At 44.1% G+C, this 17,224-nt stretch overlaps 1 protein-coding gene and 1 long non-coding RNA gene across 2 annotated transcripts in view; one reads left to right on the top strand and one right to left on the bottom strand.

The window, feature by feature from the left end:
- The window catches only part of LOC106732617 (uncharacterized), a 69,776-nt gene extending 53,091 nt beyond the window's left edge, over nucleotides 1-16,685 (top strand). Inside the window, exon 4 of the long non-coding RNA XR_016349143.1 lies at nucleotides 16,510-16,685. This is a non-coding gene — a long non-coding RNA (uncharacterized LOC106732617). The remainder of the gene's footprint in view (nucleotides 1-16,509) is intronic.
- On the bottom strand, nucleotides 8,034-10,827 carry HTR1B (5-hydroxytryptamine receptor 1B). The gene has a single exon (XM_075923790.2). The coding sequence runs from the start codon at nucleotides 10,263-10,265 to the stop codon at nucleotides 9,117-9,119; it is 1,149 nt and encodes a 382-aa protein (XP_075779905.1). The 5' UTR covers nucleotides 10,266-10,827; the 3' UTR covers nucleotides 8,034-9,116.
- Nucleotides 16,686-17,224: the final 539 nt, after the last annotated feature.

Here is a 17,224-nt window from a genome sequence, read left to right as displayed (position 1 = left end):
ATCCACTGTGGCTGCTTCTCAGCTGTTCGCCATTCTGTGCTGTTTCATCGCACATTACAAGCTGATTTTTTATATATATATTTCTGTGGAGTAACAGTCACCCCTAACTTCTGTTTCTAAGACAAACCTCTAAAACTTGCATTTACCTTAAAAGAAACTTTTGAACAACTTGCCTACTATGGCCCTGATTTAGGAAGCTAATTTCTTATTGAAGTGATTCCCTTTTCTCCTTTATTTGATGGCCTTTTTGTCTTCTGCAATCCTGAAATTCATGAGCAATGTTTCTAATCTTTTCTATCCATGTGTGGATTTTTTCCATCATCTGCGGAATAATTTTTTACGTGCACCGAGGCATACCCCCAGTACAAACAAAAAATCTAGCAGTGGGCGTTCTGCTACTCAGCAGGGTGGCATTTGAATCACTTCTGGGTAACCACACATGCACCCTGCTTACAGGGAACACTGCTCACAAGACAGGTATCTTGCTTTATTTGCTATCTATTGATTAATGGCTCTTGAATCCTTCCTAGTACCATGTTTACTACTCTGTGATTTCCCAGTTCTTCCCCGCTCCATTTCTTCCATACTCTTTTTATGTTTGTTTTTCTCCTTTTTCTCAGGGCTTGCAACATTTTAAGAATTGATTAAAATGCCTGTACTTGGAATAATACAGGATCCTCTCCACACCACTTCTGCCTCATGATTAAAAAGTGTATCCTGTTGCATAGCAGCTCTAGCTTATGTAATGAGCGGAATACATCACTTGTTCTCATATTATGGTTAATGGCCTCTATTTTTCAGCTTCTTCCCCAAGAAGCTTCCTTCATTGCTGAAGCTACTGGATTGACTTGGGGGTTCTGGATTTTCTTGTGAACAGTGAATACAAGTGTTCATTTAAAGCAAAACTGTGCCCTTTCTCACCAAGGGGAAAGCACTGTGAATCAGAAGGCCTAATAAACAATCTGCTAATAGTGGATAGAATGTCATGCAGGAATCAGGAACGGAGTAGAGAGATGTCAGCACAGGATTCTGCAGCTCTCCTTACTGCTGCTTCAAAAGGGAGTAATAAGAGCCATCACTACCTCACAAACTCAAGCAAGTACTGTGGGTCAGGTCAGAATACTCAGCTCACATGATGATCAGTATGATACAAATATTGAGATAAACAGAAAGTCTGTGTGGCTGAACATGTCCCTCAGAGCAGTGGCAACTAGCCAATCCCCTTTCTAGCATTCAAATGAGTGCCATGGCTGTACGCTACCCTGCTTCTGCATAGGTGCATTAAGGCAGTGCTTCTCAGCCAGGACTACACATAAACTTAAGTATACCTTGACTTTAGCAAAGCTTTTGATATGATCTCCCACAATATTAATCTATATTTTTGAATAAATTAATATTTATTCAATCTATACTTCCAGCAAGTTAAGGAAGTATAGATTGAATAAATGGACCGTAAGGTGTATAGAAAGCTGTCTATCCAATGGGTAGTGATCAATGACTCGTTGTCTGGCTGGCGGTCGGTTTAAAGTGGAATGCCCCAAAGATCAGTTCTACGGCTGGTTTTGTTCAACATCTTTACAAATAACCTGGATGAGGGGATGGATTGCACCCTCAGTAAGTTTGCAGATGACACTAATCTAGGGGGAAAGGTAGATACATTGGAGGGTAGGGGCAGGGTCCAGAGTGACCTGGATAAATTTGAGGACTGGGCCAAAAGAAATCTGATGAGGTTCACCAAGGACAAATGCAGAGTCCTGCACTTAGGATGGAAGAATTCCAACATGTTACAGGCTGGGGACTGAATGGCTAAGTAGCAGTTCAACAGAAAAGGTTCTGGGGATTACAGGAGATGAGAAGCTAGATATGAGTCAACAGTGTGCCCTTGTAACCAAGAAGGCTAATGGCATATTAGGGTTCATTAGGAGGAGCATTTCCAGCAAATCTAAAGAAGTTATTATGACCCTTTATTCAGCATTGGTGAAACCGCATCTGAAGTATTGAATCCAGTTCTGTGTCCCCCCACTATAACAAAGATGTGGATGCATTGGAGAGGGTCCATCAGAGGGCAACCAAAATGATTAGTGGGCTGGAGCACATGACCTACAATGAGAGGCTGAGGAATTTGGGCTTATTTAGTCTGCAGAGAAAAAGAGTGGGGGAAGGGAGAAGGGTGTTGATAGAAACTTTCATCTTCCTGAAGGAAGGTTCCAAAGAGGATGGAGAGAGGCTGTTCACCGTTGTGACGGATGGCAGAACAAGAAGCAATGGTCTCAAGCTACAGTGGAAGAGGTCTAGGTTGGATATTAGGAAAAACTATTTCACTAAGAAGGTGGTGAAGCACTGGCATGGGTTACCTAGGGAGGTGGTGGAATCTCCATCCGTAGAGGTTTTTAAATCCCGGCTTGACAAAGTCCTGGGTTGGGATGATTTAGTTGGGATTGATCCTGCTTTTGGCAGGGGGCTGGATTTGATGACCTCCTGCGATCTCTTCCAGCCCTAGGATTCTATGATTCCCCTGGGAGGCATGCAAAGGTCTTTTAGAGTGCACATCAACTCCTCTAGATATTTGCCTAGATTTACAATTGGCTACATAAAAAGTAGTAGCAAAGTCAGTACAAATTTCATACAACAATTTGTTCAGTATACTACAGATTGGACCTCCCTGGTCTTTCACCCTTGGGAACTGATGGTCCCGAACAAGGGAGTTTGCCAGACCATGGGAGGTCAGTCTTCTGGGCTCTTGGGAGGGAGGTCCCAGCCTCTCTACTGGTCTTGCCTCCCTGGCCCTGGGCTTTGCTCTTCTCAACCCTTCCTTCTCCACTGCCCGTGGCATGCCAGACCAGCTCTACTCCCAGCCACCAGCAACCTCTGCCACTGGGGCTTTCTGGTCCAGAGGCTCTCTAGACCAGCAACAACTGGACCATGCATGTTGCTGGACCAGAGAGTCCTGAAACAGAGAGGTTCAAACTGATTTATTCAGATATGTAAGTACAATATTTATATTCCTGTTGATTTATTTTATAATTTTATGGTAAAATGAGAGAGGAAACTTTTTTCAGTAATAAAATGCTGTGTGGCTTTTGTAGTTTTGTCTTAGTTTTTACATGAAGTGAAACTTGGGGCTATGCAAGACAAGTCAGACTCCTGAAAAGGTTACAGTGATCTGGAAAGGTTGAGAGCCACTGCATTAAGGGAAGAAAGAGGATTTTGTTATTGATTTAAATATCCTGTGCCTGTATGACAAATGGGAGAGATGGAAATTCCTTTTTAACTTATGAGTACAGAAGCATGGTAGCTACAAGGCTGTTAATATCCACTACTTTAACCATGATTATTCTTGATTACTCACAAACTCGTCTGCTTTCCTGCATAATGATCAACCAGCTGTGTTAGAACATCATTGTCACATGTACACCTTGTCTTCAGACATGCAAAGCACAGTGCTCACAGACTCCTGGTATTTCAGGCCCCAATGCCCAGCTCTTCTTTTTCTTAACTACATCATACTATTATGTTCAAGCCCCGTGCAAAAATTATGATTGTGTCTAAAAGCAAGACACACTCTTTTAATAGGAAAGGATTATTATACTGTGTGCTAGGCACTTTTAGGATTTTAGCAATTTACTGATAAGAGCATGAAAAACATGCTCATTAAAGACAGTTACAGAATAAGACTCATCTACACAGAATGGGGGAGAGAGGAATGATTAATTTAATCCAGTGAGCATTGGGGGGGGGGGAATAGTGATGATTCAAAGGAGTAAGAGCGAATTACCCTCTAATCCTGTGGATGCCCTAAGATCTATGTGGAATGCCACAGATCTCTGGCATGTCTGAATCCTTCATGCTGCTCTGTGGGCCCCTCTAACAATCCAGTTCAATCAGGAGTTATGCTATGTAAGTGTAATGTCCCTTCGCTAACAAGGTAGATGCCAAAATGAAGTTAATGCTGGGTAGAGTAACTGTCCCTAGGCCTTTGGTCATATGTTCTTAGCTTCAGTTTTGCAGAGGAATTTCTTCTATCTTGAAATACAGGTTGTAAGAGTAATCTCTCCCATTGTCCTTTGCATATTTACTAGACAAGCTTGACTGGTATTTTACCTAATTTTATTCCAGCTGCACTTCACTCTGCTGTATTTCTTTGAAGGTGGGAGGGGAACGGTATTTACGCTTAACCTGTTGGTAAATCCCTGGCTCCGTCTACACTGCACTATAGCTGGAAATAAAATACGCAATCTGAGTTATGCAAATTGCATATCTTATTTTGATCCTTATTTCAAAATAGCTTATTTTGTAATTTGGAGCTATCTACACAGCACCAAATTTCAAAATAACCCGCTATTCAGAAACATCCCTTGCTTCTCGTGGAATGAGGTTTTCAGGGACATTGGAATGGTGAACCTGAAATAATGGTTTTGCTGTTAAGATGTGAGATAGTTATTTCGGGATACTGGGGTATCTCAAAATAGCGTTGCAGTGTAGATGTAGCCCCTGTGTACCAGGAGTACTGCCACTTTGTACTCTACTCTGCTTTTTTCATTTTGCAGATCTTCCTATAGGAATGGTTTTCAAAGTTACATGTTTGAAATATGTGGTCAGTGTTCAGCCAATAGTAAATCCTGTAACAAGGGGCTATGTTAAAGTGGTTTCTGTTTAATCCAAAATTCCTTGTACTGGCCTCTAGTCATTTCAGTGCAATCTCTATTCTGATTGTCTTCCCCACAGTGAATATTATTAGCTGATGCATAATTATTTATGATGGAAAATCAAAGAAAGACTGGGCATAAATTTGCACAGATAATCCTCTGATGGGATTATCTTTTCCACCATTTAGCAAAACTTTCACATCACAAATAGAAGCCAATAGTATCTAATGTCAGCTCTATAGTGTCTGGAAATAAAGGTTAGTGAGAGGGTGTTAGGATAAGCAATGTCAGAGTTCTAATCCCTGCTCTATCACTGACTTCTTTCATGGCTTTATCTGATGAGTCATGTACACTCTTTCCCTTGCTATAAAACTGATAATAATGTTTAACTTCCCTTCAGGGATATTAAAAGTATTAATGTATTTATGGATTTGATCTTCCTTTCCTTGGGCACTCAAAAGCCCATTGATATCAGTGGTAGGTTGAGGTGAATAAGGTCTGGCCCATTGTTTGAAAAGATCTTTGAAAATAGTGTAAGCTAAGTATTATTAAATGTTTTCCTATTAGCTTTCATATTCACAAAAAAATGAAAGAAAATCAGGCTTAAAGAGTCACTACAGCACTTCTATCCAGCCAATTTTGAAAAAAAAAATGCTGCAACTTTAATAATTAAAAATAATATTTTCTAAAAGCTTATGGTACTAATTAACCATTCCAGTTTTAAGAAAGCCCTCAAGATTGTTTGGGGGAAGCTGCTTTTTACAAATGTGTTTTGACCATAGGTTGTGCTTGCAATTTATGGGCTATATTTTGTATTCTGTGCACATACTTGTGCACACACATACACACTCCTGATATTAATGGGAGTTTCTGAGGTGCAAGGAATGAAGGTACTTGCTGTCAAATTAAATAAGTAAATCTATATTATTTCAATTATTCTCCCAACAAGTATATGTGAAGAATAGGTGACTAAATCCCATAGATTTGTCCTGTTGGATAGGCCTTCAAAGTTTGATCTAACATTTTAAAAAAATATATTAGCATCACCTACTGTGTCACTTGGGTGATTAAGTAGGTTTTATTTGTATTCCAATAAGCTGTGCTTTTATTAAGCATGTAATTTATATTACTGGAAAAAAATTATCTGAGATGGTATAGAAAATAAACTTAGAAGCTATACATAACGAGACTGGAAGGTTCAAGACTGAAGCACTCTATTAAAAATATGACTTCGGATTGCAGTTTGCAATATTAGTCCTCATCAGTCACTCTCCTGCATGACTCACCAAATAATCGTTACCTATAAGGAGAGTATTGAGAAAGCCGAGTGAACCAGTAAATATTCTCGTTAGTTACACAATTGCTACTAAATACTCTTGAGAACATAGTGAAGCTTTTTATTGTTTGTATTTCATTTTCAATTACACATAGGAGGAACACTCAATGCACTTGTATCACAGCAGGTGACCACAGTCTGAAGCTCTTAATTTTGACGGCTGGACTTAAGTAGAGTTGTCTTAAAGTTTTAGCTGAATAAAACAAACAAAAAATCAAATAAGATAATGAAATGAGAGTTATTTCACTGCTGTCTGACATCAGTTTATCCAGGATTATGGGTATTTATTTTGCAGGTGCTATGGTTTTTTTGACAAATCAAACTGCTTCATCTCCCTACAGAGCTGAATACAAGATATTAAGTAATTTAGATGCTAAATTCTCCAGTGTGTGATGCAGTAAGGGTGTGCAACTGGATACAAAAACAAAAAAATGTTAGTTACAACATCAAACAGTACTTAATCCCAGCCGGTTAAAAGTAAAGAACATAGAACTTTTTGTTTTTCCTTCTTTTTGAGCAGAAGTGTTAAAACTTATGAAGGAAACTATAACACAAGAGAGAGCATTTGGTAAGCGATAAATCCCCCTGAGGGCACAGCAATATGTGCAAAGCATCTGAATATGTCTAGGATTCTTATTAGTACAGTATTTGTATTTGCTATTGTTTTGAAATATTGCACACTTCTACTTCTCAAACATGTTCCACCCAAGGAGTCATTTACACAGTTTACTGTTATGTTCCTATTTTCAAATGCCACAGTTTTCCTCCAATCCTTTAGCAAAGTTAACAACTGCTTCCACTAAAAAGAAAGAAATTATAGGTGCACATGAGTACAACTATGCTAATACAGACGACACAAAACTATTAGGGACACCCCTACAATTTGAAAAAGAAAACTTAAAAGACAAGCCTGCAAAATAGACATTTTATTCTCAGATTTTGTTTCCAACCCTCATGAGTTCTAAATCTTGATTTTTGAAGTTGTCCTCTTTTTGGAACAGAATCTTTACAAAATCATTAAATTGAGATGCAGGTCAGAACAGTTTTGTGGCAGTATGTTTTGATGTTTTTGCAGCATCATGAATCTGACAAGTGGGGGTGGGGAGTAAAGTAATGTGTCTTTACAATGGCAACTTGATTCTGCAGACAAAAAAAATGGGGAAAATCATAGAATTAAAGTGTCACAACAATGACAGTAAGCACTCTGCATAAAATGGCACTGAAGTGTGTATATAAAACCTCATATCAAGCTAAATGTGATGTTAGGCATAGTTGTTCAACATGTGAACTAGACTTCTTTGGAACACTAACTTTAGTGGGGTTGTTTATATAATGTTACTGTTTATATTAAAATCTTATTTCAAATTATCCCAATCCTGCAACACTCACTCAGGCAAAAACTGTCTTTGAAACCTAAGGGAATTGGAGGTGTTCAAAGTCAGCATGAAACCCAAACTGTGTTGAAGTTAAGGTCACTCCTAAAACAGGGCCAGATGCAAAACCAGTTAAACTAGATAGAAAAATCCATAGTGGATTTTGGAGGCTTTGGATCAGGCACCAATTGCACAGTGAAATCCTCTAAGCTTTCTGTCTAGAGAAGTAATGACTTATCTGTCTGTCCCCTGAGAGGAGCAAATAAGAGGGCTGTGCTGGCACTTAGTGTAATATGGAATAGAGATTTGAAAGCAACATTTATTCATCCCAATGAACACTATAGAACTCCTGGTTATCTGAATATTGCTCCGAAAGCTCCAAAACTCTTTGAGCAAAATCTGGACACACTGAAACTAGCTACCTTTACCTTAGAACAGATAGAAATGGAAGGCAGCCCATGGATTTCAGTTAATTCTCCCAAGGAGAAAAATAATCAAGAGACCAGAGCTAGTTGAGGATTTTTACTATATTGCATTGCAGATATTCCTGGAAAGGGAGCAGGTCTCCGAAAGTGCAAATGGTATAGGAGAAGGGAATTTGAAGTGGAAGGAATCTTAATGCAAAGGAGTACAAGGAGAGGAAACGTCACATTTTAAAATTCCTGCACTGGTAAAAAAAAAAAAAAAAAACACCCACCACGGCTTGCTTAATATGACCCAGTGTCATTTTAATCAGATTAGTTTCTATTTGATCAGTCTTCTGTTCTGAATTAACTTCAGCTTTTTTAACCACTTGCCAGATTGGCAGGATTGGATTAGAGATCAAAGGCATCTTTAAAATATAGGGTTGTTCAACGTTAATTGTGCTAAATGACTGTATTAATATGTGGAATAACAGCAGATTGGTGTGAGTCACTCCTTATGGGCCTTCGTTGGCTGCGCGTTTAAATGTGTAAAATGTCAGAAACGTGTAGCGGTAATAAAATGAAAGCAGCTTGCAGGCTTTGGCACGAGCGCACATACAATTTAGTTTGATTTGTTAGACGTGATTTGACAATAGCTAAACAGAAATAAGTCACACAGCGGCGGGAAAACAAACACCACGGGGTTGCTCTTCCCATAGTCAATATCCCCTCCCTTCCCATCCCCAGTTTCAAGTATAAACGAGTCAGAGGCGGTTAGACTCAACCCATCATTGCCATTCTTCCAGGTGTCTGCTCTGTCCGAGTACAAGCTAGGTTTTGGAGCCTTACCACGTCCACATGGCTCATTCCGGAAGGTTTTTAATTAAAAAAATAAAGAGCAAGATAGTTGTAGCGAGACATTGCCAAGGGGCTTGCTTTCAGCAGGTAAATAAAGTTCTCCTAGGGCATACTGGGCGATAAACTTCTAGTTCAAGTACTGCCAAGCTGTAGATCTGTCCAAAGGACGTGTCCAAAAGCTTTCCATTTCCTACCATAGTGCTCTATGGGCTCTAGAGGGCATAATCCAGGGAGACACCATAGTGCTTTTTAGGGCATCGCTACTTAGCGGGATCGGAAGCAGACGTGTCATTACCAGGGCTAGAGGAGAAACTTTTACAGATTCGCCCTTCTGAAGGGAAGCTAAGCCCTGCTTGCGCGTTCTCCTCATTGAGCTTCACTCTCGCATTAGAGCAGCCTTTTAGCGACATGATAACATGGTAAGAAGAGTCAACCTACCTGTCGAATCAGACACAAAACTGTACTCAAGCAGCCCTGGAGACCACAGTGCGTTCAACATTCAGCTCGCGCATTTAAAACGCATCAATTTATGAAAAGCTTGTTTGAAGTCTTCATTGGACATTGTATAGATTATGGGGTTGATTAAAGAGTTGAGATACCCTAGCCAGGTGAAAAAGTCAAAGATGGCCATGTGGAACCAGCAAGCGTCCTTGCAAATAGGCAACACCAAAGTGATGATGAAGAAGGGCAACCAACAGACGATGAAGGCTCCTAAAATAATCCCTAGAGTCTTGGTAGCTTTCCGTTCTCTGGCGGCCGTGAGTTTCTTTTTCTCCAGAAGGGCATCCGAGACCTTCACCTTGACCTGATTCATGTATACAGGAGACCCCGTTTCACTGGAAGCCTCTGGGGCCTTGGAATTGATGGAGGTAACAGATGAAGATGATCCGGGGGAATCGGTGATTAAATGAGCCCTTGTTAATCTTTTGCCTCTTTTCGTTGGCGTCTGTTTCAAAATTCGAGATCTGGCTTCCACATAGATCCTTCCATAGAGGGCAATCAGCAGCAAGGTGGGGAAGTAGAAGGCTCCCACTGTGGAGTACACGGTGTACAGTATGTGATCTGTGTTCACCACACAGTCAGTGTCGTCTTCCGCTTTCGCTTGACGCCAAAACAAAGGCGGCATGGAGATGGAGATGGAGAAGACCCAGACCAAAGCGATCATGCCAGCTGCCCTCTTGGGAGTCCTTTTGGTAGAATATTCAACCGCATCGGTGATCGCCCAGTATCTGTCCAGCGCGATGACACACAAGTGAAGGATGGAGGCTGTGCAACAAGTAATATCCGAAGACAGCCAGATATCGCAGACGATCTGGCCTAAAGTCCATTTCCCGGTCACAGTATACATGGTGCTAACGGGCATGACGAGGATGGACACGAGAAGGTCCGTGACAGCCAGGGAGGCTATGAGATAGTTGGCCGGAGTGTGCAATTTTCTCGTCTGATAGACGGTGGCGATGACAAATGCATTGGACAGCATGGTGGCGAGGGTGATCAGAGCCAAGATAATGGTGAGGACGATCTTCCAGGAGAGCGGGGTGGCATCTTGGTAGACCCCTGTCTCTGCGCTGCAGTTGCGGTACGAGTCATTGGTGTGCAGCACCTTCAGGTTGTCGGGGGCCGGCTGGCAGGGAGTCGCTTGCTCCATCACTTTCTCCGCCAAGGCTGGAGCCGGCAAGGGGACGGGCGGCGTTGAGTTACCAACCCAAGGCGGCAGATGGCGGGGCTGCTCCCCCCTCCAGGAAAGCGAGCGCCTGACGAGCGGGCTGCATCTCTGCAGACTCCGCTGTCCCCGGCCGGGTCCGGGGAGCCGCGCCGCTCCCCAGCGCCACCCGAGCCGGGGCAGGCTGCAGGCTCGCGCCTCGCCGGGCAGCTCAGCTGGGGCGCCGCGCGCTGCTGCCTTAGCGCCCGCCGAAGCCTCGAGCCTCCCCCTGGCGCTGGCGGAGCAGCTCTGCCCGCGGGGCTGGTTTCCCGCCCGCCCTGGCCGCCCCGCGCCTGCTGCTCACTCAAGTTGCCGGGAGGGGCGGCGGAAGCTGGGGGGGGGGGGGGCGCAAAGGCGCCGCCCCCGCCACGCGCTGGGCAGGCAGGCAGGGGCTGGGCTGCGGCCCCGGGCAGCCGCGCGGCTGGAGTGAGGCAGGCGCTCAGCCTCCGCCCTTATATGCAGCCCGGCTCGGAGCCGCCGGAGCAGCGCAACTCGTGCGGGGCCAAGCGCGGGCTCCCGGCGCCTCACCACCCGCCCCTTGCCCGCGCAGGAGCCCTCCGGGTCCTAACGCCCCCGGCGGCGCCCTTCCGCAGCCCCACCCGGGCCGCGCACTGCGCCTCCCCTAGCCCGCCCCGAGCCCCGCGCTCCGGAGACACCCGCCGGCCGAGCCCCGAGCCGCGCCGCCTGCCTGCAGCGCCCGGGCGGGAACCGCCAGCCGCGGGGCTTGGCCGCGGGGCGCTTTTCGGCGCTAGAGACGAGCTGAGGGCGAGGGGGCAGGGAGCGCAGCGGGGGTGTTAGACCGGACCCCGCACTGCCTGCAGCCGTCCCTGCTAGGGGTGGGCAGGGCAGGTGCCTTGGGGGAAGCGGTTCCTGTCTGATCTCTCTTCTCCGTCTCCGGTTTTACCCGAGGCTGGGGGCTGGTGCGGCCCTTCTGCGTTGTCTCCTCGGAGGGGTCCTCAGGGAGGCTGCATTTGCTTTCGCTGGAACCACCCCTTCCTCCGCACACACACACAGTGGCTGGACTGCTGCTTAAACACCGGCTCGCCCCCACCCCAGAGCATTGCCCGCGGGCGAGCCACCCCCTTGCCACGGTGTGTGCGCCAGCACGTTGCGGGGCAAGTTTTGCTTTCAGGTGTAGTCAGGATCCGGTTGGGAAAGGCAAACAAAAGCGCCCGAGCAGAGCGGGCGGAGATTAGGCTCCAGGGTGGCAGTAGGTGATTGTATTCGTTTGAGAGCTAGAACCTGGGGGTTGCCCAGCCTCCGAGTGACGGATCGAAACCTGGGAACTGGATTAGTCTTACCAGGTTCCTCTCGGAGCCGGAATTGCCAGCAGAGATACCTCAGGACGGGAGGAGGGGGCACTGATGGGAGCCCAGCGCTAATGGACAAATGTTGTGTATATCCCCGTTTATTGCGTGAGCCTAAAGTCCTAAACAGCAAATAACCGAGCGTCAAGGCACTATCAGGCTGTCATTTAGAAAGCCAGCCCTCCCGCGTTCACACTGTATTTAACTGAGAGGATGCTTTATTCCATACAAAGAGCGAGAGAGAGTCTGAAATGTGTGTGGTACAGGCTGGACACCCAATATACAGGGCTTCTAACTTCTAGGCGCTGTTGAGAAGTGGACCTTCAAGCCATTTCCCACATGCAGTCAAAGGGAAGTTTTGCAAGGAAAAATAAATGTAAGATTATTGCTGGTTCGCTGACAGCTCCAGGCTTGGGACTCCCTCTGGAATAAAGCGCTCACTCAGTGATGAATGGAAAGGAAAGGGAATTCTCTTCCCGAATTGCGTTGGACCTGTGTGTACACAGCGCGCGCGCAAACACACACACACACACACACACACACACACACACACACACACACACACACACACGATTTGTGAGTGTTGTTTGTTTATAACAACTTCAGAGCTCTTAAATGCCCATTGAATCTTCCCGGGAACCTCCGCGGGCGCCGCATTGTCGCCTGGCAATTGAAGCTGTCACTCTTTAGCTGGCAAGCTCTGCTCTCCTTCCCCGGGAGTGCTGAGTCCTCAAAGTCACCACCACCTCCAGCGAGCCTTTTGTTCAGAGAGCAGGTCGGTGATCCTGGTGCAGCCCGGACGCTGCGGCTGCACGTTTGCTCTCGTTGCCCAGGCAGTAGCCAGCCGCATGCTCTGTGTAGGAGGCCGGGTGAAATCCCAAGAGAGGAAAGGGTTAGCACTTTCCTCTTGTGCATGAGCTCTCCTTTAGTGGAAGTTGTTAGGGGTGCTCACAGTGAAATGCTTTTATGGGGCAATTCTGAGAAGCAGAGGGTCTGGGCATTTAGAAAGGAAGCTGATATAGGTAGAGCCATCCAGGAATCACAGGGCATGGCTTTGGCACAGAATTACAGAGCCATTTCAATACACAACCCTGTTTGTGCAAGTGGCCAGCGGTGCAGCTGTGAGAGACCTTGACATGGCTTGTAAGGCGCGAAAAGCATCGCGTGTTGGAGGGCAAGCTGAGAAGCAGGGATGTGCCAATATAAACGAAGGGAAGAAGGGAAGGGAAAGCCTGTAAAAAAGCTCTCAAGTGGAAGCTCAGAGGAAAAAGTTGCCTGCAGGTACTGTGAATGAGCAGGCTGTGTGTGAACTCAAAGAGCTGCTGTCTGGGGGAGCTGTCCAGGACAGAGACCTTCTGAAATAGGCTAGCGCCCCTACGGAACTTCAGCCGGAGAGAAGCAGCGATACTGGACAGCAACAGGCGCACGGCTCCATCTCCCGCCTCCACCCCTCAGACAGGGCCAGCCCTTTCGGGAGCACTCTCGGGTGCTCAGCATTTTTGAAAGTCACATCACCGTCACATAAAGACCCGGTCCTGCCCTCACTGAAACCATCTCCTTACAAACTGCAGGAGCAGCGTTTCAATCAAAATCTTGGCAGCGCTGAGAGTGTGAGTTAATTGGAGTTCTGATAGTCAAAGGTTTGGCTCTACTTACATTGGCTTCTGGTGACAGCATATATCTTCCTTTTCACTTCCAAGAATCAGCCTCTAGTGTTTTTGCCACTTTTTCAGCACCGGCCCAACAGATATATAAACCAAGATTAGTCACGTATTGACGTGAAGTAAGGCACTTGATTAAGGGGGCAAAAGTTGTTGTTGTTTTTTCCTGAAAGTGTTTTGTTTTGTATGTACACACCACGGTAGATTTAATTGCACTTCGCTGCACACTGGAAATGTGTTCCTTGCCAATTTAGCAGTGAGTGATGTTACACAGTGGGTAAATTTAATTGCTGCTTAATTGCTCTTCCGCGGGTTTGAATGAGGGTAGACTGTAGAACTTCAGTCTTTGCATAGGGGAAGACTGGTTTCTTGTTCTCTGGTGTATAGACTGTTACATGGACATGCCTCAACAGTACCTAGCCCCAACGAGGTTCAATTCATTGACTGTTGTTTAACAAATAATAATATATCGCCCTTTGAGTCCTTCGGGACTCTTTACAGTGGAAATAGATTTTACAATGTGAGTTCTTCCCGCTGCAGCATAATTTCTCCCTCTCCCATTTAACATTTTCTACTGATTTTGGTTTAACTCCTGTAGGCAACTTTCCACTGACTTTCCACCTTCTCCCTCCCTCCTCCCCCTCCCCCCCGCTCTCCTCCAATTCTCCCAAGACTGGTCAGCCGTGTGTCACCAAAAGGATTTTAATTGTAACAAGCATTCTCTTGCGATCACATTTCCTTCTTAACGTTCTAAGCTTGGGACCTCCACACTAACCTTTAATCAATACAAATGCCAAGTGTCTGGAGAATGAGCTCGGGCCTCTCTATTGGTGCGGTTGTTTACCCTTGTTAGGAACAGTTCTTGTTCTTCCGAGGGTGCTCTTGCAGTTGTCCTCCCTTCATTCTCGGTATTGGACATCGATACTCATCAGTGATTGTTCCCCGTGTATGTTGGCAGAAAATGTCTTTCTTTCTCCCTGTTTTGTGAGTTATACCACCCCACGCTGAATCTTCTGCTCAACAATATATCCACCCAAGCCCAAAATCATCATGGGGTTAATAGTCATTACTTCATTAGAGTCACTCCAGACAATACTCGGGCCCCCATATTTGTCCCCTACTTGTTTCAGCAAAAATGCCCTATGTGCTCTAGCAATTTCTTACCGTTGAGCAAAAAGGTGAAAGACCATTTCCTAACTGGAGGTGGGGGGGGGGGGAATTATGTACCGATGGAGGGTGGTTAGGGAGAAGGAATCTCATCCAGGCTCTGTGAAGCTTCACCATTGAGGTTCCTGATAAAAATGAGAGAGAAAACTTTTGAATCTGGGCCATAGTGAAACATACCATAGACTCTCAAGAGTGTCTTTTTTTCTTTCTCCACCCAAGATGTGCACAGGCCCAGTGCTGATACATGATGGGATCCCATACAGCCAGGAATTGATGGAGGCAGGAAGCAGAATGATAGCAAAATCTTCAAGAAATTATTGTGTCATCTTATCCTGGAGTTTCAGTCTGCAAAAGTGGTGTTTTATTCCAATCCATAGTTATACCACCACACTTAAACTTGCATTTCAGAGCTACAGGCAGCAACTCATGCAACCTTCTTTTCTTTCCAACTGTGCCTTTAAAGATGCTTAAGGAAAGAGATTCAACTTTTTGCAGCTTTTGGCTTCAACAAAGAGAAATGCATAAATAGTCATTTCATCCTGTGGTGAAATAGTTCTCATATTATTTTTATCTGTATTTTGAACTATTAAAATAGCTGAATTAAGTTATTGTGAATGAAAAAAGGATAGTACAGTTATTGCAAACTGCTCGCAAAAAGGTGATGTGGTACAAACTTGCATCAGTGGCTTGCGATGAAGTCAGAAGGAAGTGCAGACAGTGTCAAAACAATCCTATGAAATACCACAAATTAAGACTTTAAGCCCACAATCAAATCTCTTCATCCATTTGGAGTTAGCAAGGCTCTGCACCGGTTAATAGGTCTGTCTCTGTGAATCAGATTGTGGGATCAGGACCTATGGATTTTGTTGTATTCACCTAGATTTAAAATCACATGAGTGTATAAAGCTCTATGCTTTTTAAGCCTCACATATCTTCATAGTTATATCGGTATTTAGTTGAGTTTGCCAGCAAACACCACTAAAAATGTGTGAAGTTTCCTGATGTTAACTTTGAAATATAGATGAGGCCATTTAAATGCTAACATTTTAAAGTCACTATTCAAAATAAAAACACCCAGCTTGAGTTACTAAAATTTAATTATAAGGAACAGCTGGGGATGGTTTTGATTTTGACTCTAAAGCCCCATAAAAAGAAACAAGCACATGTGTTCATGCTCACTTTCTTTTCCACACAAAAACATACACATACACACACACACACACACACACACACACACACACTCAAGCTTAATTGGACTCTTTCCCCAGGGGAATAAAGCTCATGTTATTTGAATGATCACTTTCTTCTTTTAGTTTGTCCAGTTAGGAAGAGCAGCACATCCACAGGTGTAGAAGAAGACATTCAAACCTCTTATAAATGGAATTTATATTGCATTATAAATTACTTTTTGACTGAGCACCCAGGGTCAGATGATAGGACTAAATCCTCCTTTGCACATTCTTCTCCATTTCAGACACTACATCCAGCCTAACTGTCTTCCTCCAGCTCATGGAAATGGTGACTGTTTCCCCTTCAACCTAAACAGGTCTCTTAGATGATGGTCACTTTATCAGGCATAGCATTTGGAAAATGATACATGACCACTCTCAGACTTCCTCCTCCTAGGCTGCCCAATGTCCTCCTGCTCCAGGCAACAGAACAGAAAAAAAAAAGACACTGAGCTGAAAACAAAGAGAGTGGCACCCCATCATAATTACAGGTGTTTTCTAAGGCAGGCATTTGTCCCACAAGCCTCCAGATCTAGCTGGGGAACAGCATGTACAATAACTCCAGTGCAAGTTCTGCCCTTTCTCTAGGCCCACGCAAGCAATGTTACCTGAAGAGGAACCATCCTCACAGTTTAGCCAGTGTTTGATGCTCAGCAGAACAATTCATTTTTGCAGGTCCTTGTGGAATGGAACATTGGAAGCGGTTCTCACCCTAAACTTTCAGATATCAGGGTACAATTATGTGCTAAGTAGTTAGCATGTGTGAACTATACATTTAATGCCAAAGTCCTTCAAAAGAAGAACTTTTATTTTTTATTTTTTTCAGCATGTGGGCCAGCTTCTCACCATCTTCCAGAACCTCCAAGAAAATTTTACTAGAGGAAGTAAAGGTGGGTTGTAAGGAATCTAAATCTGGACTATCTAAAGGTACCTATTTTGAAAGATATTTGTCCAACATTCTGACAAAAGATAAACCTTCCGCCATTAGCTATGAAATGGGTATTGGAGAGGCTAAAGTTTATTTCAGTTTAAATCAATCTGGTATAAACTTGCCTCACTTTAGAAGATAAAATCTGCAAATAGTTTCATGATTTAAAGTTGTTTTAAGAAATCTTCAATAGTGAATCTACCAAACAGCAAGTTTTTTGGAAACACTGCATTGAATTCTTCATATGTATTTTAAAAGACAACAAATCAAGAAAAAACAAAATGCACAGGGAGTATGTCCAGGGCTGTAAATCACAGCAAAGCAATCATAATTCTGGGAATTAAGGGCCAGATCCTCAGCTGGTATAAATCAACATAGCTCCATTGATTTCAGGAGAGCTAAGCAGATTTACTCTAGATGAGGACTGGTATTTCTAAATCCCTAGTGAATATCTATCTGAACAAAAGGTAACACACTGTTAATATATATGCTTTGACCCTGGTCTCTTTTTTCATGAGGGTAACCAGAATAAGGTAATGTGGCATGCAAATTTGACTGCTAAGCAACATTATTATCCTTTAAGATGAATCATTTTGGGATTTCAATGGTTTGC

This window comes from Pelodiscus sinensis, chromosome 3 (assembly GCF_052426305.1).
Source record: "Pelodiscus sinensis isolate ZL-2025 chromosome 3, ASM5242630v1, whole genome shotgun sequence".
Taxonomy (NCBI): domain Eukaryota; kingdom Metazoa; phylum Chordata; order Testudines; family Trionychidae; genus Pelodiscus; species Pelodiscus sinensis.
Note: the sequence above shows the minus strand (reverse complement) of the source record. Positions and strands in the feature narration are given on the sequence as shown.